Source organism: Saccostrea cucullata, unplaced genomic scaffold (assembly GCF_032062105.1).
Source record: "Saccostrea cucullata isolate Sc308-1 unplaced genomic scaffold, CSIRO_AGI_Scuc_v1 ctg3048, whole genome shotgun sequence".
In the NCBI taxonomy this organism is placed as follows: domain Eukaryota; kingdom Metazoa; phylum Mollusca; class Bivalvia; order Ostreida; family Ostreidae; genus Saccostrea; species Saccostrea cuccullata.
This window is the reverse complement of record NW_026918377.1, coordinates 36,322-61,458: the sequence shown is the minus strand read 5'-3', so window position 1 is coordinate 61,458 and position 25,137 is coordinate 36,322. Positions and strand designations below refer to the sequence as shown.

The following is a 25,137-nucleotide window of genomic DNA, read 5'->3' as shown; positions in this document are numbered from 1 at the left end:
TAATTAAGGTTTAAGTAATTAACTAAATAGTTAAAATTTAAGTGCATAAAGGTAAACGTCATTGTACCGTAGATCAGTAAGATGAACACTGACCATCTATTTTCTCTGCGATTTTGAGTCACTCTATATGAGTACTTATCCAAAATATACTTCTCAATAAATCTATGATTTAACAAATTTCACGAGTGACATAACTTAATCGAAGAACAATGAAAGAAATCAGATGAGTGTTTTGATTTGGAGTAAAAATAATTAACACCAAAACTTTCAATTTTCAACTTTGCAAGTTTAACATTAATGATCGAAAACTTTCTGTCATGGACATACTCCGCTTGCTAAAACACTTGTTATTTTGACATCTTTCACTAGATTTCATGAATTCCTTTTTTTCTTTGATTGGCGATTAAATGTTCGTAAATCTATTTTTCTTGCTCTAAGAACAAGTCCTCAGATATCTGGAGGTCCTGCTTTATTTCTACTTTTTTCAGAATTTTGTAAGACGTCCTTTCTTTTGTCGGGATCTGCCACATCCTGTTGTGTGTTTGTGTTGTCAGAATCCCGTGAACTTGTCTTCAGTTCTTTGTATGTTTCATTGTCAAAGCACTGGATACCAGGTCCCTGAACTTCTTTGAGTAAATCACTCTGAGAGTCCTTGGGCTGTAGGCAGCTATCGTCTGTGCTCCATTTCTTACGTCTATAGATGAAAAGAAACAATCTAATTGCAGTATATTAAACTAGTAGGTGTTTGTCGGTAGCCTGGTTGAGCAATTGACTTTAGGCAGAATATTTCTTGCTTGTCGAATAAGCATAAGCTTAATGTATGTTTTATTGCTACATGTATATAAGTGAGGGAAGTTGATGATAGTAAAGATCAAGTCGCCAGGTCTATCTTAAATTAATTGCAAGTTTGCTATATATCAGTTTCTTTATCAAGTAATATACGAGTATCTAATAGTATGAAACAGAGGTGTCAGACTCCATGCCTTTTATTTCGAGTTCAATATATGAAATGAACTAGCAATATGAATTGATAAAACGACATTGATAAGTAGATCTTAATCTCGAATTGAATGTCACAGCACTTAATACACTTCTTCTTTTCATATGAAGTTTTTGGATAAATTCTGCATCATGATAATAAAATAAACAAATCTGCCAATAAAGGGGCACCATTGGCACCCATGGTTATTCTGATTGTAAGAGGATCAGGTCTCCAAAGATTCCATATACTAGTAGAGATATTGTGAAAGAGAACATTTTGTAAAATTGAAACTTCAGAGTACGTTTGTGTAGAATAAGAAAGATTTTCACAACTTGAAGATAACTTTGAAGATCTATGGCAAATGACTATATTAAAAAAATTCAGTTCCACAATAGTTAAAAATGCAGATGTCTGTGTCTTTAATTTATCTTGTGGGATCGTGGAATAGGTCTTTAAAGCTACGTTTTGATGCAATTGATTTAAGCGATATTTCGATTTTCGGATTTTATAAAAAGGTCGTGGAATTTTTTTTTAAATTATCTTCATTTCATTATGGATTTAACAGTAAGACTCCGTTGTATATAGTGCATTTGCTGCTTTTTTTTTCATGTAAGCAAGCAAACTTTTACCTGTGCATAGATGCTCTAGAATTAAGATTAATATTTAATGAAAACATGAATCAAATTGATTAATTGCGTAAGGCGGATGCCTAATTTGTTTTTTATATAATGTAAAATAGAAAAAAGAAAGAAAGAATTATCCAAATATCAGCAGCATACGAATTATAATAATTTGATACCCCAAAGCTTACCTATATACCCACACAGCAATCAAAGTTCCCGGTAAAATCACAGAAAACAGCGAAACTAAAACAGGAAGCACCACACTGGAGGTGTTCGGTACAGATGTACTCAGCCTGTCCTTGGGGGGCACGTGACACTTTTCCGCGATCCTCTCTATCTCCCCCTCTGTCAGGTTTACCGTTGGCGGGGTCCGGTAAAGCAGGTCCGGGTTCCAGGGAGGGGGACAGGGGGCCAGATTTAACCAGTCGTTCACAGTTAACTCCGACATGTTGTAAGCATTATCGAGTACCTGCTATATTTTCAATAAATTTCCCGTTCATAAGGAAAATCAATAATAAAAAATGAGGATGTGTTGCTCTATTATTAATATTCCCTGTACTTAAATAGCCAATAAATCGTAAAAAGGAAATATGCAAAACTCATAACCCCTACCACAATTATCCTTAATTAGCATTTTTTCTTTTTTTTTTCTTTTTTTGACAAGGCATTTATGAATCAACAATATCATGTATATATGTACGCAACAGTACATGCTCTAGAGTCGAGAGTTCGAATCCCATTGTGGAACGTGGAGATCCTTTTTTTGGACCATGCAGAGATAATGAACAGTATTCAAGATCAAAAGTCAATTAAACAATACAAAATAGGAGCAGAGCAATCACGGACCTCCGAAACATCAGAGGTGGGAACAGGTGTCATGGAGGAGTGAGCACCCAAGGTCCCGTGTCGCAGTAGGTGCTGGCAAAAAAAGATCTCTCACTGCTTCATTGTAGCACACAATTACAATACATGCAGTAAGAACTTTTCCAAGTATAATTCTTTTGGACACTTGTAATTGGTCGGCTTTTCTGGCCCTTACATGTGCGATAATGCCCAACTTTGGTGCCAGGCACATTACTGGAAGAAGAAGAAGAAGAAGAAAAAGAAGAAGATGATGATGTAAGGTGCATACAATAATGTTTGATCTCTATTGGACCTAAATGTCGTTAAGGGTAACATGGGTAATTTATCTCTTAGACTAGAGGGATTAGTGTATCAATTGTGATGTCTTCCCCCAAGAGGCTTCCTTATAAGTTTCAGCTTTTCTGGCTCAGTTGTTCCTGAGAAGATTTTTAACCACCGTTTATGTCTTTTGTTAATAAGTGTCAGATCAAAACGTTAATAGTGGTATAGGAGAAGTTGGGGATAAGAAATGGGTACTCCCAGTATCGAAAGAAGAACATTTTCCGTTTTTTTGCTTTCGGAAACCCAAAGTAAACATATGTGCGATCAAAAAGTAAAAAGTCACAATTACATATATACATGTAGCACTGACTATGTATAAGTCTCATTAAATTTGAGTGGTATAGGAGGAGTTGTGGATAACAGATGAGTACTCCATTTGTATTTTTACTACAGATACCACAGAAGCATATTTTTGTCGCTATTGAATATATAATACGTCCATACAGATGAAATGTGAAAGCATCTAACAGTAACCTTTGCTCAAGTAAAAGAACTATAGGTGTTCTAGAAATAATGAAAAATGAGTAGAAATATGATGGAAAAGATAACGCTCTTCTTTTTCCGAATTGTGTTTAGCTTTAAAAAGTCTTTGAACTGAGTAAATGTTGAATTTGATTTACTTCTCTTTGGTCATGCCCTTCGTAACAAATGCTCATACAAAGACTAATTTTTTATGGATTTGCATCTTTTAGGAGCTAGATTCAACTATATCTTATTCAATTAATTTCCTGTAGTTATGAAGAATTCGAACTTTGATCACATAAGTATCAACTGCAAGTTACAATGCAAAATCATCAAATAATAATCTCTCCTCCCTCGTATTCAGAAAATCGTCAAAAGAATATTAATTAATATAAAGTACTATTATATTTACTAATTTTACTTTTCTATTATTTTTATACAAATAACGTGAATATAACAACATGTAACTCTAAAAGGAAAATAACAATGGAAGAAGTCAGAGGTAAATTTTGATTTAAAGGGTAAAGTGGAGTAAAGCTAATCTACCCTAAAATAACATTCTATAACAATTGTTGGCATACCACCATAGAATGAGACATTGCATGCCGGTGTTCACAAAAAAAACGAGAACTTTCTTGCAAAACACACAACAAAGTTGATATGTACGAGTTGCCAGATATGTCCACAGTGGATTCAAAAGGCTCACTATCTCCTCAGGATCACTTGCCTTTTTGTTAGCTATGCCAATATTCATCCATTGCAGAAATGATTGCGAAACCACATTGCACTCTGAATAAAACCAGCCCCATCACTCCAACATACTCCGCTGCCCTCCATCTCCGAACGATGTCCGAAATATCTGATGTTTTCCAGGCTTTTACGATTTTGATATTTTACATGCCAGGTTTTCTTGGTTTGTAAAATATATATCTAAATCGTAAAAAAGACTTGGAAATCGTCCGATTTCTCGGACTACTCCAAACGATAACGGAAAGGGTTGGTTTTATAGAGGGCGGAGCCCTCTCACGGGCCCGAAGGGCCCGTGAGAGCGAAGCTCTCCCTATAGGTAACACGTATGTATATGAAAAATAAAAGAAATCTATTGTAAACTATATGTCATTTACAATACCTATGGAACTGAGATTCTTGTCGCCAATATGGCGTCGTCGCTAAAATGGCGTCGATTTTATCCACGCGCAAATTCTCGTTGTTGATGAGACTTTCATCAAAGTAAAAAACATTTAATCCAAGGATAATGTGTAGTATTTCTTTTTTTTACTTCAAATCAAATCCAGTAATCAGGCCCTTCCTACTTTCGTTTTAGACGTTTGGATTTTATTTATAGTTCGCGCTAACAAGTAAAACGGCATTTGATTGGTCAGAATTTCCCTAAAGGCGGCGCTGTCGTCTGCACTATGGAGGAGCGGATCTATCTGTGGCCCCTTTCACAAGAATATCAATATTTATTTCTTAAATAAAATTTGCCAATAATAAATGTCTTCAGGATTATACTTGTCAATACATACCAAGCTAGAAATATAGGATTTTTTTTTGACATTATAATTTTTAGAACAGTTAAAAATGTTTTAAAAGTGATAAAATAAAATACCCTGTGAAAAGTCTCACAGGGGACTCAATAAGAGTGTGTGGATTTCTTTTTTTCTTTTCCTTTTTTTTTAAGGTATCCAAATTATTTATGAATATCTACTTGTTTATGAATACATAAATATTTAGCAGATCTATGGAAGTCTGAATCTCATTTTTGTTGTGATTTTTTAAAATTTAATATTTTGTTTTATAAAGTTTTTCAAATGACAAAATTTCAGTTTCTTATAAGGATCACTATCAAAAGAAAAATCTAATAGTACGATGTATGCATTTAAAAAATTCAAAAAGAGTTTTGTTTTTTTTTTGACAATTGCAATTACATATAAAGTCTAAATTAAAGCAGGAAAAAATAAGTTAAACAATGTATAATGTACAGTCTGGAGAGGTAGTTGTTCAGTCTACATACATCTTTCAGTAAATGCATGAAAATATCCACAAAGTTATACGACTTCAAAGTGCAGTGCATGCTCTTAATGTATACATACCTATATGTACACTACAATACTCAAATTCAATACACATCAAGCATATTATTTAATATAGTTTTCAATCCTAATAAATCTGCTTATCTATTAAAAACATGAAGCAAATATTCAGAATCTTTGTTTGACATCGATAAAATATTCTATTCATAACTTCTCAAAAGTGTACCCTATTATTATATTATTCACAAGTGCTGGTTTTGAAATTATATAATTAACTATTTATGACAAGGGTATCAGAAAATACTTTTAATTTTAAAGTTTTTTCCCCAGATATATAACCGTTTTCAAAACAATGTTAGATTTAGAAAATTCTAAAGGCTATTTAAATCATATTTGTTTTTTTTTTAAATTGAAAGGTGAACTATACATTTTTCATTAAAATAAAGAAAACAATAATTATAATTTATGGGTTACCAATAATGTAAAATAAAAAGAAATAAATAAAAAGAAAAAAGATATGTCACAACACGCACATTATGATAGTATTAAATGTCCCTGATCATGCATCCTTTAGTTTGCAAGTTTTTTTCTCATAAAAGGTGTGCTGCTTCTATATTTTCAACCTTGTGATATTAACTCAAGTCAAATGAAGTTTGGGTCCCAAGTTCGCCTTCTGATCTGGTCTTGACAATAATATTGTTCTTACTTTAGATGACATCATAACCATGTAATGGGAGTAATAACAGTTGAGAAATGACTTGAGGTTTCTAGATAAGTGTACAGTTGTTAAATAAGCATATAAATCGAGTAGTGAAAGAAAAAGAAATTGGTGCTCAGAAAAAGTTTATGAATTGATTATTTTTTTGAATTATTATTTGTTGGATATACTAGTATTTTGGAACGAGTTTACTGTTACGTGTATAACTATTAAAGTTTAATGTGTCGTTGGACCGAGGTGTCTCACATTTCTTTGGCCCGGTATGTTGAACCCATTACTGGTCCAATGGCCCAATGCATGCCCCTCTTTTTTCACACGACGTTCTTCGACTTTAAGTGCTCTGGCTAGACAACCATTCATCTCATGATGAAATACACAGTATCTTGCATTATTTGAATGAAAAGTAATGAGGTACATGTAAGAGATGGTAAAACTTTTTTTTTTCAAGAGAACTGAGTTCTTTGTTATGATTTTCTGACACTGACCATAGATCTGCATGAAGCGAACCCTTTGCTTTAGGTCTATGCATTGACAATTTCAGAATTTATCTGATCAACTGATTTATCATTAAACAATAAAATGTAACAATTTTCTCTTCACGGCTCCGCCCTCACTAACGGTCGCACCGTAGAACATATTATCAGACTGACTCACAATTTAACTCTCTGTCATGGAAATGCCCTGTTTTCTATCATTACTTTGCCATTTGATGTCTGACATTTGGAAATTTGTAGTCCTTCGTGGGTGTTTGTATTGTAAGAATGTGGTAAATTCTTGTGTCCCTGCTGGGAGACTGCCTTGTCAGAATGTGGTAAATTCTGGTGGCCCTGCTGGGAGACTGTCTTGTCAGAATGTGGTAAATTCTGGTGGCCCTGCTGGGAGACTGTCTTGTCTGAATGTGGTAATTGTTCAGTCTTCAGTTCTGTGTACGTCTCGTTGTCACAGCCGTGGTGGCCGCGGCCCTGCATCTCCTCGAGCAGGTCACACTTAGAACCCTGTACACAGCTGTCACCCGTCTTGTGTTTCTTGTGTTTGTAACTGGGAATAAGAAAGATTTTGAAATTATTAGTTCGACATCAAATATTTTTAGCTCACTTGAGCTGATCACATTTTGTCTGCCGTCCGTATGTCTGTCCGTCTATCTATGAGGGTTGTTCAATAAATATTTACATTCAGTGTAATTTTCCTTATGAAATCCATTAGAAATCCACGACGTTCAAATTTCTATAACACACCCGAAACCTTGTCACCGCGCGTTAAAATACACAGTAGGAACTATATGCATTTTCAATACTCTAGGAACACCAAAATGTAAAATGTTTTATTTCAATTTAATGAAAAACTTTAACCCTAAAAAATTAACGTAATACGCGTTACGAATTAATTTGTCATTTTTTTCCTCGCAATGTTTGATTGCGTAATTTAACTTTGCAACGTCATTTAACGTCATTTGACGTCATAAACGGTTATTACATCTATTAACCACGGCAGTTTTGAAGGGCGCTAAATTCACATTAAAGATTAACAAAATAAGCAATTATGAAGAAGGAAAATTAGAGAATGTAAATATAAGCATTGAATTCATATTTTTGGATGTCTTTGGCCCTATAACACACCTGGCCGTGCCGACAAATTATCATACCGCGCTAACGCGCGGTATTCAATTTGTCGGCACGGCCAGGTGTGTTATAGGACTGAAGACATCCAAAAATATGAATTAAATGCTTAAATAATGTCCTGGGATCTATGACATACAAAATAGAAATCCTATGTGACATTAAGCTGTCTATCTCTAATGATTGAATCTTTAATGAATTGATTACAGTTTATATGACCACTTTTCACCATATAGTTTCACTGTGAGAAGCAGTAAAACAAGGGGTATTCGAGACACTGCATTATAAATGAATGGTAAAGAATCAATAAAATAGAGTGAAATTAAACGCTTCATGAAAGCTGCTGTTAAACTCCTTAGGAATCCCAAAGATATAATAATTGAAATATGTGAAATTTATAGCAACCAATGTTTGTTTTATTGACACATGAGCAGGTGGATTTCAATCAACAAAATCCATATAATAGGCATTACAAATGGGTACCGTCCTTACAACAAACAGAGTACCGTTTGCAAAAATTCAACAAATATCACTGATGATGTTTGACTGCCTTTAAGACACGTAGCAAAATTGATAGACATTATTTTGGGGGTAGTTTACACTAGCTGTTAAAAATGAAACATTTAAGTGTAATAAAACTTAGTATCACCCTATATTTTGAAAAATGAGTGAAAACGACAGCGTGTAAGAATATCTTACCAATTATTTTTTAAAAATCAAAATCTGTTAAGTTATCCATGTTTTTCTGAAATTCAAACAGATAATGAAACTTGAATCTATTGCTTTAAACCCTCAAAACAAATTTACAATAAGATACACTTGACAAAAACAGCCCAGGTCTGAGAAAAACAAAGAATTGCAAGAGCACAAAAACAGTTTTGAATGCCATTTTGCTAAATATTACTGGTCTTGTTAAAATTCTTATTCGGGAAGGCAGTTTAATTTCTGGAGGAGTCTAGAAAGCACAAATTTTGCAAAAAAATCGAAAGGTTCATGAGATGAAGGAACCAAAATCAGAATCAGGAATCCACTACATTAAATTTATTCATGACAGCGTCCAAACCCACACGCCATGGGGAGTAAAGGAGTTTTAGGGATAACCAGAAAGTTAATGTGTTGTCACACCAACAATATTCGCCAGATTATTCACCCTTTGACTTTTTCACTTTCAAACTTGGAAAAACACCTCTCAGAGAGAAGAAACAAGTCCAGGAAATCCTAGGATCTGCCATATTCCAGTATACGAAGGGCAATACTCAAAAAGGTGTTCTAAAAACAATCAGAAATTGGATAAAAATGTTTATGACATGTGTTTTAATTAAAAGAGAATAAGTAAAATCATTAAGACTAAGTCATTGAAAACCCTTTTTTGTTTCTTTCCGAGCACCGAGGGCATTATTTATTGAACAGCCCTTGTAGCTGTCTGTCTAAACTTTTCACATTTTCGACTTCTCTAAAACCACTGGTCCAATTTTAACCAAATCCTTGGGTTAAGGGAATTTTAGTTCGTTCAAATGAAGGGCCACGCCCTTATTCATGCAAGGATAATTCAGAAAGAGTGAAAATTTGGTGGTATGTCTTAAAAATCTCCCTCTCAAGAACAAATGTGCCAGGAAAGATGAAACTTATAGGGGAACATCCTCAGGTAATGTAGATTCAAGTTTGTTCAAATTATGGTCCCGGGTTAAGAGCGGGGCTACAATGGCCGATCAAAGTTTTATTATATAGAAATATATAGGAAAATCTTTAAAAATCTTTTCAAGAATTTCAAAGCCATGATTAGTCATATTCATAAAGAACCATTCTCAGATATTGTAGATTCAAGTTTTTTCAAATCATGACCCCTTGGGATAGGCCAGGGTCACAATAGGAAACCAAAGTTTTTTATAGAAATATATAGGAAAATTCTTTAAAAATCTTCTCAAGAATGGCGAAGCCATGATTAGTCATATGTACATGGAAACATTCTCAGGTAGTGTAGATTTAAGTTTGTTCCAGTCATGACCCCCGGGGTAGGGCGAAGCAACAATGTAAGATCAAATGTAAAGGGCAATAAAGCAACATGTAGTCAAAGAAATGTGCAAGCATCCTTAGTTAGTGTAGATTCAAGTTTGTTCAAATCGATCATACCCTCTCCCATTTACATTTTTTCAACAATAAACTGATTTCTGCTTTTTCCTTACCACAGCGCTTCGGCGGATTACATGAGTAGTTAGTAGTTCAAACATCACGGTCAATGTCAAAAGGTAAAAAAATCTCAAATGCGTCAAACTTAAATGTCAGGGTCAAGAGATCAAATGTGATTGAGAAAATGTCTTGTTTTAAGGAATCCATGTGTGAATTGACATTTTTTAAAAAGTATGTCAAGGTCAACTAGTAAAAATTACTAGTAAATGGTCCCTAATATAAGACGTATATCCGTCACAAGAAATACACATGTGAAATATGAAAGCCCAAGCTCCAACAATTCAAAAATTATGGTCAAAGTTAATATTTTACAAAAGTAAGACATATTCGAAAATCAAAGTTAAACTGACAAAATTCTTGGTACGAAGGATTTGTTACAAATACTAGTACACAAATGAAATATAAAAAGTAAAAATGTCAAAAATGTTGGTATCTAAGAGAGTCCTCTTCACGTGGAATACATCTGTGAAATAAAAAAAGTCCTGGTATAATGACTCCAGAAAATTTATCGCCAAACTAAAATTGATAAAAAGTTATTCAAACTCCAAGATCAATGTCAACCTGTCAAAAATATCTTCATCCAAGGCATGGTCTTTTCACAATGAATACACATTTAAACAAAAAATATGAAAGCCACGGCTCAAACCAGTCAAATGTTATAGGCAAGGATAGTGTTTTGTGGACAGCTAAACAGACAGACGGACAGGGCAAGAAATATATGTCCCCGAAACTTCTTCTACGGGGGCATAAAAAACTAAATGAACAATATAAAAGTTCTGGTTAATGAGTATAATAGAATTCTTGTGTCCAACTAAATTATTCTTAGTATTGTATTCCTTTTTATTTATCAGTATGAGAATAAAAACAGACTATAAAAATGGACTGAATATATATTATATTTTCTACAAATTATATTTATTTTACCCCAAATCATATAATGTTTTCACCAACAATATTAATCAAGACGAGCATGTTCGATCTGAATGGTTTCAAAAATAAGACATTCAATGGAAAGTAAACAATGAAAACTCCGCCCCCCCCCCCCCCCCAACACCTCGGTTACCTGTAAATCAACACAGCAATCAAAATCCCCAATAAAACCACAGACACCGAGACCAACACGGGAATCAAGACACTGGGGGTGTTCGGTACAGATGTACTCATTATCAGCCTGTCCTTCGGCGGCACGTCACATCTCTCCGCGATCCTTTGTATTTCCCCCTCAGTCAGGTTTATGGGGTGCGGGGTCCAGTAGAGCAGCCCTGGGTTCCATGGTGGGGGACAGGGGGCTAGATTTAACCAATCGTCCACTGTTAAGTCCGACATTTTGTGAAGTAGGATTATTATCGACCACCTGATGCATCTGTCAGGATTTCACTGCAGTAAAATCAATAGGAGGAGGATATGAGTAACTCCCTTATTGATAATCCGTATATATATTTATAACGCAAACCGTGGACTCTGCATAACTAGAACACGCCAATTAATGACATCAATTCACACAGTGCAGGTTTATGACTTAATTATCCGTGCTCATATCGATACTTATCGATGCATATATGTTTTCTTTTTTCTTAGAATTTACACAAAAATAGCCACACCTAGTTATTGTACTCAAAGGAGTTTTTTTTTAACTTATTCGTGTACGTAACGATATGTTTTCTTTCTTTCTTTTTTAATTTACACTAAAATAGCCACCCTAGTTATTGTTCATCAAAGGAGTTTTATGTTGAATATGTATATGAACGCATATATATAATACGTACGTATATTTAAAAGTAAATTAAAAATCCAAAAATATCACAAAACATTTACTGCAAGCGCTTTCGCCATGTTCGGTTGTGATATTTTTGGATTTTTACTTTTAAATATACCAAAAACTGTACCGATTCTTCATTTTGTTTTGAAATTATAATACGTACGTATACACACATACATGTACATTTTGTACAATACATCCATCTTTTACGAATTTTACAATTGTTAAGGCTTCCATAATGTACAAATGTAAACTTTATCTTGCTTTTTATACCCCCGCTTGAAAAGTGGGAGGATATCTAGTGATCAGGATGTCCGCCGTCTGTTTGTGCGTCTGTCTGTCTGTTACGCTTTGAGTTTACCATCTATTATCCCTAACTCCTCTCATACCACTGAATGAAATTTAATAAGACTTTCATAGAATCTTTGTTATAGATAGGTTTTCTATAAATAATGTCATCAGCTCGATGACATGTAACATAAAAATCATATGACATTAAGCTTGACTTTCTCTCATTATTGAATCTTTGATGGATTGATAACAGTTTATGTGACCACTTTTCATCACATAGTTCCATTGTGAAAAGCTGGAAAACAAGTGCTACTCGACTGCATTAAAAATGAATGTTAAAGAATCAGTAAACTAGAGTGAAATTAAACGCTTCATTTAAGCTGCTGTAAAACGTTTTAGAATCCCAAAGAAATATTCAATGAAATTTGTCTGAAAAACAGCAACCAAATTCTGTTTTATACACACATAAGCAAGGAGATTTCAATGAATAAAATTGATAAAATGGGCGTCAAAAATGGGTACCGTCCTTGGCGACAAGGACTTACAACAACCAATGAATGTACTGTTCGGGAAAATTCAACAAATTATCACTGATTATGTTTGATTGACTTTAAGACACATAGCAAAGAAGAAGGTACGGTTTGAGCCCTAAAAATTTAATGTCCTTAAAAATTTATGAAATTGACCTCAACAATAGTTGAGTAGATGCATATGATAAATTATAAAAGAATATGGCATGAAGGAGGACCTTTCTGGAAGTATGACGTCATAAATTTGGCACATTTCTAAGTTTAATGCAGAAAAACTTCAAAATGACGCATTTCTCTGCTAATTTTCATTTAGAAAATAGTGTCTGCCACCGTCGCCCACTTTAATTTTTAGATATTTTGTGTAAACTGCTATGAAAAATCACATATCTTAAAATCTGCGACGGTGGCAGAGTATGTTTTCTAATAGAAAATTCCACTGAAAATTTATGTCTTCCGCAACTTTTTCAGAAAATACGGATAAATGCACAAATTAATTAGACGTCACAATTAGCATTTAGGAGGTCATATGAGAAAAACCATTTGTGAATTCTTACTGCAGAGAATTCCTATGATTCAGAAAGAATGAATTTTGATTTCATATATCACTTTCAAATTTTAGAAAAAATATAGGGCTTAATTTATATTTAAACTGTACCTTCTTCTTTGATAGGCGTCATTTTGGGGGTAATTCACAATGTTTTAAAGGAACGTTGACAGTAAAAAAGCTAATACTCAAAGGTCTACGTTTTGAAAAATGAGTGAAAATGACAGCGTGTAAGAAGATCTAAATAATTATTGTAAAAAATCAAAAATTGTACTTGTCCACGTTTGTCTGAAATTCAAGCAGCAAATGAAACTTGAATCCATTGCTTTAAACCCTCAAAACAAATTAACGTTAATAAGATGCACTTGACAAAACAGCAAAGGCCTGAGAAGAGCAAAGAATTGTTAGAGCATAAAACAGGTTTATATGCTATTTTCTTAAATATAAGTGGTCTTGTTGTTCAAATTCCTATTCTGGGAGGTAGTTCAATTTCTGGAGGAGTCTAGAAAGCAAAATTTTAGCAAAAAAAAAAAAAAAAAAAAAAAAAAATCGAAAGGTTTAAGGTTTGATAAGAAAAAAATCAAGCATTTCTTGTTATTTGAACAAAATGCAATAAAACTCCAGAGTGACCCACCCCACCCCCACCCACCCCGGTAACCGAATAAAAAAGGTCAAGATAGCGAAAAGTAATCGATCAAAAAAAAAATCTTTAACCAATACAAAATATTGAAGAGGACAAAAACACGAAGATACGAGTCTGATTTACCTGCATTGTAACGTGGTTGTAGAAATAACTATGATATTATTAACATTTACTGTACACTGACTCAAAAAATCAAGATTGTATATGAAAAAGTAGTACCCGAGTTTTGACAAGCAGTCAAGTTCTAAAATCTGTCACGTTCTAAATTGTACAGATACTCCCACCCTGTACATGTATCTATCCAAAATTTAGAACATGACAAATATTAAACCAGGTGGTCCTATTTTACATTAATATGTACTCACGAATTATACTACACAAACTTTTTACGGAAAAGAAAAAGATCTAGATTTGATTGATTGATTGGTTGTATATTGTTTAACGTCCCTCCACTCATGTGGAAACGCCACAACTTGCCGGTGGAGAGCTACAAATTTTGTCCTATACTCGGCACTTAAGGCCATTGAGCAGTGAGTGATCTTTTTCGTGTCAGCACCTACTGGGACGCGGAACCTAGGTTTATACGGTTTATACGGTCTCATCCAAAGGACCGGTCTCCAAGTCTTACAGTGGGATTCGAACACGCGACGTAAGGATTGACTCCTTACTTCGCGACTCTAGAGCAGATGCTCTAGATAACCACTGCGCCACGCGGGCGAAGTCTAGATTTGAATATTTTTCCTTGTCAAAAACTTTCAAGTTTGACATTTGTGTTATATTATACTTTCATGTAAATTAGCTGAATCTGATTGGTCGAGAAACATTTGTTAAAAAACACTGTTACCCGCTGAATAATGAAGTCACGCCTTCCAGCGTAGCATCAGTCAACACTGCTTGACGACGGGTGGTATTTCAAAAAATAGCGACTGCGCAGAATTTATGCACGCACGGTTCACTGTTATATGTATTTGTATAACACATTCAGTATAATATAATAAATATAGCATGTAGTTGAGTGTAAATTTTCACCCCTCGAATTAAACTATTGTTGTACTGAGTACAAAACACCACGAGGGGTTCACCATGTATCCTTCTAAATACTCCTTCACCTGGAACTCTGTAGATGTAGGGCCTAACAAAGACCTCATCAGTATGTTTTGTTATTATCACATATTTTCATTCATCATGCTCATAGCTGCGCCTCGGTTGACAATGGTTTTCTTGGGGTGAAAATTTTCAATGTTACACTCAACTACATGCAATATTTATATATTGTAAGTTGATGAGGACCCCCCCCCCCCCCCCAAAAAAAAAATAAAAAGTTCTTCGTCCGGACCTGGTTAACTTTCATATCAAGATCACACCACTTTTATAATTTAGCGTAAAACTAGAGAGCAATTAATATAATTAATTAATTAAAACATGCTAGGGTAAAAATGTGTCCTGGTTATGTTTTCGAAGACTTTGATATTCAAAACCCTATTTTTACCGACGTTGCCCTTTTTGGGACTAGGGGCCATTGTTACATGTACATGTTCCTGTTCGAGTTTTGGGTGCAAGCATGAAATAAGGAGAAAAGCATTATTATTTCCCTTGCAATGGAATTGGAGGGGATAGGAATTGTGTGTGTTCGTTTTTGAGTGAGTGAATAATACAACGCGCTGTACAAAAAGTCTCTCTCGAGTTTTTTTTTTCACTCAAGTGCAGACGCCATCATTTGCCGGTGGGAACCTGCAAAGGATCACTTCATTATAAATAGGGATCTGACCTATAGGACCGGGCTTGGTTTTATTCTCTACAAAAAGCTTGTGGATTTCCGTTCTGATTAATGACATTAGGCTGAATACATATAACTATTTGTTTTTCCTAAATCTTTATTTCAGTGAGTAGAGATAGGAGGAACCCTTTTTATTGATTTTCTGCGTTTGTTATCTCCAAATGTAATAATTGATATTTGTCTTTACTCCTCATTGTGCATAAAGGTAATGTCTACTGTCTCTGAAATTCTATTCTTAATGTCTAGGCTATTTATCCGTGGATATAATAAAAACTTGTCTTTAATGTGTGCAAATTATAAAGGCCTAAATGAAATCCAAGTGAGTGCATTTACTGAAATATGTCTAGCCAAAATAAATGTGATTAAATTCTAAGGAATATATACAATTAAAATTCGTCGCAGCTCAATGCTGCCAAGAATACCTGTACCAAATAACACAGAGTGAGTTATTCTTGTCCTCGGAGAAAGTGTGCTTATACTGAGGTTCGTTACTGTACATTGGATTTTTACGATTTGATATCTCTTTAGTGTTTCTTATATCAAGAATGGACATGCATAAGGGATAGATAATTGAAGGAAAAATACACAAGTCTATAAAAAAAATTAAAATACTCTTTGAAAATGCGAAATTTAAACTATACAAGTGTTGTACCAGGTGGATTCGAACCCCCGCCTTTAAGAAGAGAGTATCGAATCAGCGCATATATCAACTGAGCTAGTCTGACTGTAAAATTAAATGGCATAAATATAGAGAAGATTTTGAAAATCTGGTTTCCTTATTTTTTGTGAATTTCGACCCCAGGGCAGGGGTGCCCCTAAAGAAATCTTATTTTGAATTATTCCTTACATCCTAACCTATCAAAATATCACAATTTTATTTAGGGGCAGGCCTGCCCTGATGGACTTCAAGGCTATACTATACTATACTTACTAGATAGTGAGAATCCTCGTGTAATTTAAATCTATGTCTGCATTTTTAAAGTTTAAATCTACAATTTTATTTCACAATGAAATGGAAATATAAGGAATCACTGTCTAGTTAGTATAGTATGCCAGGGACATCAACAATATTGGGAAACATGGGATTATTTGTGCATAACGGGCTTCGCCCATTATGCAGATTATACCATGTTTCCCACTATTGTTGATGCCCTGGCATACTATACTTACTAGATAGTGATTCCTTAAATTATAAAGATATATGCGCTTTGCGTCTTGCGATACCCTTGTTTTCCATACTACCCATAGTCCTCTGTATCTCCGCACACAGAGACTTTGGTTTGGCACAAACGAACTCTGGCGGAAGTTTGCCTTGTTTTCGTCTTCGGTCCAAAATTAGCATGCAAAATTTAAAGCCGTGTAAATGTTCACCGAACATCCATTCTGACATGTACTTGCATATACCGGTATATGTCAGATCGTATCTTGAAAATTTCGGATTTAATTGTAATAATTTCTTCATGGTATCAGCGAAAGAGTTAAATTGATTATTTGATAAAACTATCACGATGCTTCGATCGAAATTAACCATAACCATGATACATGAAGTAAATAAAAAAATGGTATTCGACTTCAAGAAACAGTTTACAACTCTGCACACTCAATGTTAGGCCAGGTTTAAAAGAATGTTTGGTTGCTCTCTCCCGACTCCGACTGAAAAAATTGGGTCGGTAGGAAGGTGAGAATTTTTTCCCCCAAAAATCTCAATTTCAATGCTAATTTTTAAATTATATTTTTCTAGAGTATTTCCAAGATGAGTATTTCTCTTTTAGTCTATCTTTCTTTTCTGTAAAACAATTTCATTCTTTGAGGTCGTATGAAGAATAAGGCAAAATTTATACATTGCATTCATAAATAAATAATCATATTCTAGATTATTTACAATACAATTTGAAGAAGATAACCAAAATTCAAGCTCAAAATTTGAATGGAACAATACAAACAGGGAGCAGAGACAACACGGACCTTTAAAAAGCAGGAGTGAACATCCCCTATCGACTGGTCACACTCTTCGTGTGCTCTTTGTCATGATCGGGCAAAAAAAAAAATCCGTACATATTTCAGTGTAAAGAATGGACAAACAATTACCTAAAGTGAACACTTGCTTTCTCAAGGCAAAGACAGTTTTGAGTCGGGTCATTTTAACCAGTCGGTTGGGAGAGGGCAACCAAAACATTTTTTAAAATGGCCTTACTTCAACTCTTATATTTTTTTTCAAAAGAAATATTTTATTAAATACGAACAATAATAGCATATCTTATAGGACAAAACAGACATTTCAGCTTGTCTGTTTTACAAAGGAATTATGGATATGACCCCCGAGTCAATTCTCAACTCGGGTCAAAATTCAACGTTACACCGGAAGGACGTAAGTTGAACAACATTAATTAAAACAAGAGGCCCAAGGGCCACATCGCTCACCTGAGCACTGTGGCTAGGAAAAAGTAGAAATTGGTTTATTATTGAAAAATTTAAATCCAAAAGTAGTCCCATGACCAATCATGGCTTTGCTATTCTTTGGGAAGATAATTTTTAAAGAATTTTCCTTTATATTTCTATGTAAAACATTGGTCGGCCATTGTGGCCCCGTCCTACCCCCCGGGGTTATGATTTGAACGTACAAACTTGAATCTACACAACCTGAGGATGCTTTCATATGATATATGATCAATTATGGCTGTGTTCTCTACTCTAGTACCAAAGACAGTACAGGTTCAATTCGATGTCCTTTATTTATATTCACATAGAAATCCTTCGATGTGTCTGACATAGACATAGATTGACTACAAAATAAATTTAAACATAATGAATAATACTACTCAATACTAAATGTACACATAATATAACTTTTTATCTGTATAAATCATGACATGAAAAGCGCTCCTTACATTTAACTTTGTAAACATTGATATTATTAGAAACTCCTACTTCAATTAAACGAAACAAGTAAATATAAACAGCCGGCAGAATGTAATAAACAATCAATAGATAATTACCGTGATGTATGTCTGGTACTTTCAATAACTTTCAGTTAAAACATGTAGAACACAACTTTACACTGAATATGGTGCTCGTGCAATTTTGGTAAACATCATAGTAAAGTATCATTCGGATAAATTTGGAAAATACAGAAATCGAAAGTTACGGACTAAATTGGAATTCAAAATAAAATATACAGGTTGTCCATTACACCGGCCCCTAAATGTGTTTTTACAAAAACATATTTCTTAATAAATCAAAAATGGACAAAACAATCATCTAAAATGAGATCAATCACTTTACGTTTAACTGCACGGAGGTTCACTGATTTGTTTTCTCTTTTTCACAATCTGTTTCCAAAAGAAGACAAAGCTTTGTGACAGGTCGCGTGAGAATGGAAGACACTGTCTTTATCCTTGCAACGCGCACAACATCATACTTGTCCTTTATCACTTCTAGTACTCTGCCGAGATTCCATGTGTTTCTTGGAGTGTTTTCCACGATGAGAACTAAATCACCTTCTTGTAAGTTTCTTTCCTGCTTCAGCCACTTCTGCCTCTGTTGGAGAAGGGGTACATATTCTTTGATCCAACGCGTCCAAAACACATCAGCCAAGTACTGTATCTGTTTCCATCGACGTTTTGCGTAGTTGTCCGATGCATGGAAAATTCCAGGGGGAAAACTCTCTCCTGATCGCATGAGTAATATATGATTTGGCGTTAGTGCTAAAAGGTCATTTGGGTCATCTGAAGCTTCTGTAAGAGGACGTCCATTCATGATGGCTTCGATTTCACAAAACAAGGTTAACAGTCCCTCATCATCCAAATGAATCGTTTGTTCATGCAGAACAGAATACATGATTTTCCTGACTATCCTAATGAGGCGTTCCCATACTCCTCCGAAGTGAGACGCAGCTGGTGGATTAAAGCTCCATTCAATTCCTGACTGTAATAATTGACTAGAAATTCTGTTCGTATTCCAGGAATTCAGTGCTGTTCTTAGCTCACGTTCTGCTCCTACCAGATTTGTTCCATTATCAGACAGTATATAAGTTGGTTTTCCTCGTCGTGCAATAAGCCTTCGAATGGCGTCAATACAGGAGTCTGTATCCAAGGAAAAGGCAACCTCTAAATGTACAGCTCGAGAAGATAGGCAAGTAAATATGACACCGTATCGTTTTACTATGCTTCTTCCTCTTTTAAGCTCAAACGGACCAAAATAATCCATGCCCACTCGAGTAAAGGGGGGGTCATCAGCTTTAAGTCTCTCGCTGGGAAGGTCAGCCATTTTCTGTTTCAAAGCAGGTGCCTGATATTTTCTGCATATAACGCATCTGGAAATGATTGACTTCACAATTGATGACACACCAAGAATCCAATATTTCTCACGGATACGTGCCAGCGTTGAATTTTTCCCCAAGTGTCCGACAGATTTATGTGCTTCCTCTGCTATCAATCTGGCTAATACAGACTCTTTAGGAATAATTATTTGATGTTTACTGTTTAGAGTTGTATCCAGTTTCTTAAGTCTACCGCCTACACGTAGAACTCCATTATGAACAATTGGGTCTAACTTGGCTAGTTTTGATGACCTTTTCACAACTCCATTTTCACTTGAATTCAAGTCTTTAAATTCTTGGGCAAAATACTTCATCTGCACATACTTCAAAATGTTTGTTTCTGCTTTGTCAAGAATGTCTGCATTTAAGGAAGGTCTTTCAGTTTGTTTAGCATTTTTCAATCTGTCATGCTTCTCCTTCATTTCCAATTCTTGTATTTTCTCTTCTGTAAATCCCTCTGATACCATTCTTGATCTCTGTTCACTTTTCCTCTCTACTATTATTTTGAGGTTTTCTAGTGCTAAGAGTAGCCATCCAGTCACTGTTTTCAGCTTCTTCCATGAAGAGAAGTGCCGGAGTAATCTTTCCATTCCTTCCACTGTTTCTGTCTCAACTGCTGTGTTGACACTCTCCTTAATTTCAGCACTGTCAATTTCTAACAAGTCACTAGCGATTTCAGTAGATGGCCATGAAACATCTGGTTTCCATAAAAACTCAGGGCCGCTGAACCATGATGCTGAATTTAGAAATCTACTCACTACTGGTATTCCCCTTGAGGCACAGTCTGCTGGATTTAATTTCGAGGTGACATAGTGCCACTGGTTGATTGTAGTTGCTGCATGAATAATGGCAAGCCTATTCGCGACAAATGTTTGAAAGCGAGTTTTCGTGTTCTTTATATAACGAAGAACTGACATGCTATCTGTCCAGAAGTAAACTTGATCAATTTGGTAATCCAACTGTTTTGTGACTATCTTGCATAATTTCACTGCTAAGGTTGATGCCGTCAACTCAAGTCTCGGTATTGTCACTGTTTTTAATGGTGCCACCCGCGATTTCCCAAGAACGAAGGAACAGTGGATTTTTCCAGTTTCACTGACGAGTCGTAGATATATCACCACTCCAATTCCAACTTCACTTGCATCTGCAAAACAGTGCAACTCCTGACATGTCATCTTCCCGAAGTCCTGTGGTTTGTAGCATCTTCCAAGTGTCACATTTTCAAGTTCTTTTGCTTGTGTCAGCCAATTTATCCAGTCCTTTAGTTGACTTCCTGTAATCTCTTCATCCCATCCAACTGAATTTTTGCACATTTTTTGAAGAAGTGTCTTTGCTGTCATCACAAAAGGTGATACGATACCAAGAGGATCAAATATTGAACTCACTATAGATAGAATTCCTCTTCTGGTCGTTGGCTGATTTTTAATGTTAATCAGGAATCCTAAACGGTCACTGTTAACAAGCCAGTACACACCTAGTGCACGTTCTACGAGTGTTTCACTTTCACCTTCGAGGTTCCATTTCTGCTCATCTTTGGCTCGATCTTCTTCTGGAACAGATTCTAACACTTGTTTGGAATTACTTATCCATTTTGTCAGATGGAAGCCACCTTTACTACAAAGTGTAGACAGATCTTCAATGAGTAACGCTGCTTTCTTCTCTGTGTCAACCGAAGACAAACAGTCATCTACATACATGTTCCTGAGTACTGTGGTCACAACTGTAGGGTCAAAGTCAGAACCATATTCTTTAGCTGTCTGTTGTAGTGCAAAGTTACAGCAAGTAGGAGAGGAAGTGGCTCCAAAGATGTGAACTTTCATTCTGTATTGTTCAGGGCTGGCATCCAGATTGCCGTCCTTCCACCACAGAAATCTTAGACAGTCTCGATCTTGTTCAGGGATAGATACTTGGTGAAACATTGCTTCAATATCTCCTTGAATAGCAACTTTCTCCTGACGAAATCTTAAAAGTACACCAAGTAAACTATTTGTAAGATCGGGTCCTTGGAGTAACTGGCTGTTTAGTGAAATCCCCATATAAACTGCAGAGCAGTCGAACACAACTCTGATTTTCCCTGGTTTTTTATCATTGTAAACTCCATGGTGTGGGAGGTACCATACTCTGCCGTCCTCTCTTTGTAACTGACTCTGGGGAACAGGTTCCGCATATCCCTTCTCAAACAGTTTGTTCATAAAAGTCACATAGTCATTTCTAACCTTTGGATCCTTTATCAGTTTCTTCTTCAGACTCTCAAGTCTCTGAAATCCCTGCATGATATTGTTGGGTAACTGAATCAAAGGATCCTTAAACGGAAGTCCAATCGAGTAATGACCATCTCGAATGTGAATCGATTCTGAAACTTGAGTTAAGAAGCTCTTATCTTCTAAAGAGTTTTCTTTCACATCATCTTCAAGACGTTCTGGAAAGTCATAGTTTATGGAATCTTTCACCATTTTTTCTAAGTTTCTGTCTCTTTCCTGAGCATCTTCTATAGCCACTCTGTTTATGTCAAATGTATCTGATGCATTTTCCCTTATGACATTCCATACGATCCATCCTAGTCTAGTCCTTGTTGCATGAGGAGAACCGCTTGGCCCAGCAATTACCTCGAATGGAGAGTAAGCATCAGGTACATTATTCCCAATCATAATTCCAATTTCTGCATCAATTTCAGATGTTTGAATCGTTGACAGATGTGGCCACTGTTTTAATTCTTGCTGTGTTGGAATGTGTTCCTTTGATACGGGCATGCATTCTTTCGTGTACACATTTGGTAGAGTTATAATATGCTCCATCGAAAGTTCACATACTTGCAACCCACTGACGACGTAAGTGTTTAGTTTCTGGGAATCCCCCATTGTTTTTATGGTGATTTGTTTCTTCTTCCCACTTGCTCCAAGTCTATGCATTATGTTTTCTGTACAAAATGACACACTGCTGCCAGAGTCAAAGAATGCATAAGTTTCTATGCTATATGGTTTATTTTTCAGTTTTACTCTCACTGGAATAATCGCCATAGCACAGGTTGTTTCTCCGGCCCCTTTATCACTAAAGGCACTGATCTGAGGTTTAGAGATCTTGCATGTAGTTTTGACATCCGTTGACACAGGATTAATGTTTTCTTCATCTGTAGGTTTTGCTACACATTTCGTAGGATCATGTAGGATCGTAGGGTGACGTCTGCTGCATATGGAACACTGAAGTCTAGCTTTACATTTTTTAGTAACATGGCCTTTCCTAAGACATCCATAACACTGTCCATTATTTCGCAGGAAGTTGTATCTATCTTGAAGTCCTTTGGTTACAAACTTCTTGCAGTCATTCAGTGCATGGGTACTACTTTCACAGAATTCACACTTCTGTTCTCGTACTTTAAAGTCTTGTACATGTACTTCACTTGTGACATCAGTAGACGCAACAGCTCTCTTCTGGTTGCGATCCTGATTCTTGGAATTTCCACCAAAAGATGCGTTACCATATGTGGGATCGTTCGATTTCTTAGCTTCTGTTTTCACAAAACTAACAAAGTCTTTAAACTTCACTGTTTTCTTGGTTTCCTTAGTTTTCAGCACAACATTTCTCCACCTATCATGCATATACACAGGGAGTTTTGTCATAAGTCTCTTTATATTATCTGAATAGTCTAGTACAGAAACACTATCGATGCTTTCAGCTGCATTCTGACACTCCACCAAGAACAAAGAGAACTCATCTAGCATCTTTGCATCCTTCACTGCTGGCCAATCTAACGCCTTCTTTATGAATGCTGTTGCGATTACCTCATTGTCCCCATACCGCTCTTCAAGTTGATTCATTGCTGCTGTGTAGGCTCTGTCTCCCGACATATGACTAAATCCAGACACTACTCTGTGTGCTTCTCCGAAAGTCAATTGTTCCAGATAATTCATTCTTTCATCATTGTCTTTGGTATTCATTACAACTTTAGTATTGAATTGTCTAATGAAACGTCTATACTCTAATGGATTTCCTCCAAATTTCCTTATTTCTGCTACCGGTTTTCGGAGATATTGTACGACACACTGTATAGCGTCTGATTCAGATATCTGTGGTTTTGTTTTGATATCAAGGCAATGAAGGTCAAGTGGAGGAATTTCTTCACGCTTGGGTGTGAATGTCTCTGCATTCGGATTCAAAGGCCTCTCAAACAAGGACGGTGCTGACGCAAAGTCACTATGAAACAAAGGCGTTTTTGGTGTTGGTTTTGGCGCTAATGTTCTAGGATTTCCAATGTCTATGTAAGAATCAACATCATGCAAATCAGCATCCTCATATCTTTCATATTTCTGAAGAACTTCTGTTTTAGCATTCGCAATAGCGATATTTGTATTCAAATCCAACTCTTCTTCTTCAAGTTTTAGTTTCACCTTTGCTAGCTCTAGTTCCTTCTTATGGAAGAGTGCTGCCTTGCGAGCTTTCAACTCAGCTACTCTTTGTTCCTCCTCAAGGCGCTTGGACGAAATACTTGATGCTATAGATGTGTGAGACTTGGACTTTTGTGATTCCTCCTTAACACTCTGATTTTTGGAAAAGAACTCTTCTATTTCTTTCTTGAAGTTCATGAGGAACACATCATAGTCATAATGAGCCTTAAGCAATTCTTCTTTCTCATTCTTGTCGGTAAATTGAGGTACAAGTTCATCAAATATCACAAGAAAATGTTCATAATCTTCAAGCCAAGAAGCATACTTTTTTCTTACTGTTTCTGGAGATTCATTATCAGAAATAAGCTGTCTAATCGCACCACTTGTTAACCTCAGTGTTCTGAAAATTTTGTTGTACTGTTCATGTTTATATTCTCTTCCTTTTTCAGTCAATTTTCTGTTTCGTGTTCCCGGTTCTGTTTCTTCTGTAGCAGGCATTATGCTCATAACCTGGACCGTTCAGCGACGGAATCACGTCAATGGTGTGTTCTCTACTCTAGTACCAAAGACAGTACAGGTTCAATTCGATGTCCTTTATTTATATTCACATAGAAATCCTTCGATGTGTCTGACATAGACATAGATTGACTACAAAATAAATTTAAACATAATGAATAATACTACTCAATACTAAATGTACACATAATATAACTTTTTATCTGTATAAATCATGACATGAAAAGCGCTCCTTACATTTAACTTTGTAAACATTGATATTATTAGAAACTCCTACTTCAATTAAACGAAACAAGTAAATATAAACAGCCGGCAGAATGTAATAAACAATCAATAGATAATTACCGTGATGTATGTCTGGTACTTTCAATAACTTTCAGTTAAAACTTTACACTGAATATGGCGCTCGTGCAATTTTGGTAAACATCATAGTAAAGTATCATTCGGATAAATTTGGAAAATACAGAAATCGAAAGTTACGGACTAAATTGGAATTCAAAATAAAATATACAGGTTGTCCATTACAATGGCTTTGTTATTCTTGAGAGGAAGACTTTTTAAAAGTTTAAAA

At 35.4% G+C, this 25,137-nt stretch overlaps 4 protein-coding genes across 4 annotated transcripts; all 4 read right to left on the bottom strand.

Moving 5' to 3' along the window:
• Positions 1–370: 370 nt before the first annotated feature.
• On the bottom strand, positions 371–2,079 carry LOC134264148 (uncharacterized). The gene is made up of 2 exons (XM_062746447.1): positions 1,794–2,079; positions 371–694 (listed from the first exon to the last, which is right to left on the bottom strand). Exons 1-2 carry the CDS (start codon positions 2,051–2,053, stop codon positions 448–450), a joined length of 507 nt encoding a protein of 168 aa, XP_062602431.1. The 5' UTR covers positions 2,054–2,079; the 3' UTR covers positions 371–447.
• Positions 2,080–6,640: 4,561 nt separating this feature from the next.
• Positions 6,641–11,322, bottom strand: LOC134264080 (uncharacterized). The gene is made up of 2 exons (XM_062746391.1): positions 10,870–11,322; positions 6,641–7,041 (listed from the first exon to the last, which is right to left on the bottom strand). The coding sequence occupies exons 1-2, from the start codon at positions 11,130–11,132 to the stop codon at positions 6,672–6,674; spliced, it is 633 nt and encodes a 210-aa protein (XP_062602375.1). The 5' UTR covers positions 11,133–11,322; the 3' UTR covers positions 6,641–6,671.
• A 6,706-nt stretch (positions 11,323–18,028) lies between these two features.
• Positions 18,029–20,013, bottom strand: LOC134264072 (uncharacterized). Its single transcript, XM_062746379.1, has 2 exons — positions 18,347–20,013; positions 18,029–18,133 (listed from the first exon to the last, which is right to left on the bottom strand). Exon 1 carries the CDS (start codon positions 19,980–19,982, stop codon positions 18,651–18,653), a length of 1,332 nt encoding a protein of 443 aa, XP_062602363.1. The 5' UTR covers positions 19,983–20,013; the 3' UTR covers positions 18,029–18,133; positions 18,347–18,650.
• Positions 19,994–24,548, bottom strand: LOC134264062 (uncharacterized). Its single transcript, XM_062746368.1, has 2 exons — positions 20,133–24,548; positions 19,994–20,026 (listed from the first exon to the last, which is right to left on the bottom strand). Exons 1-2 carry the CDS (start codon positions 24,546–24,548, stop codon positions 19,994–19,996), a joined length of 4,449 nt encoding a protein of 1,482 aa, XP_062602352.1.
• Between the last annotated feature and the right edge of the window lie 589 nt (positions 24,549–25,137).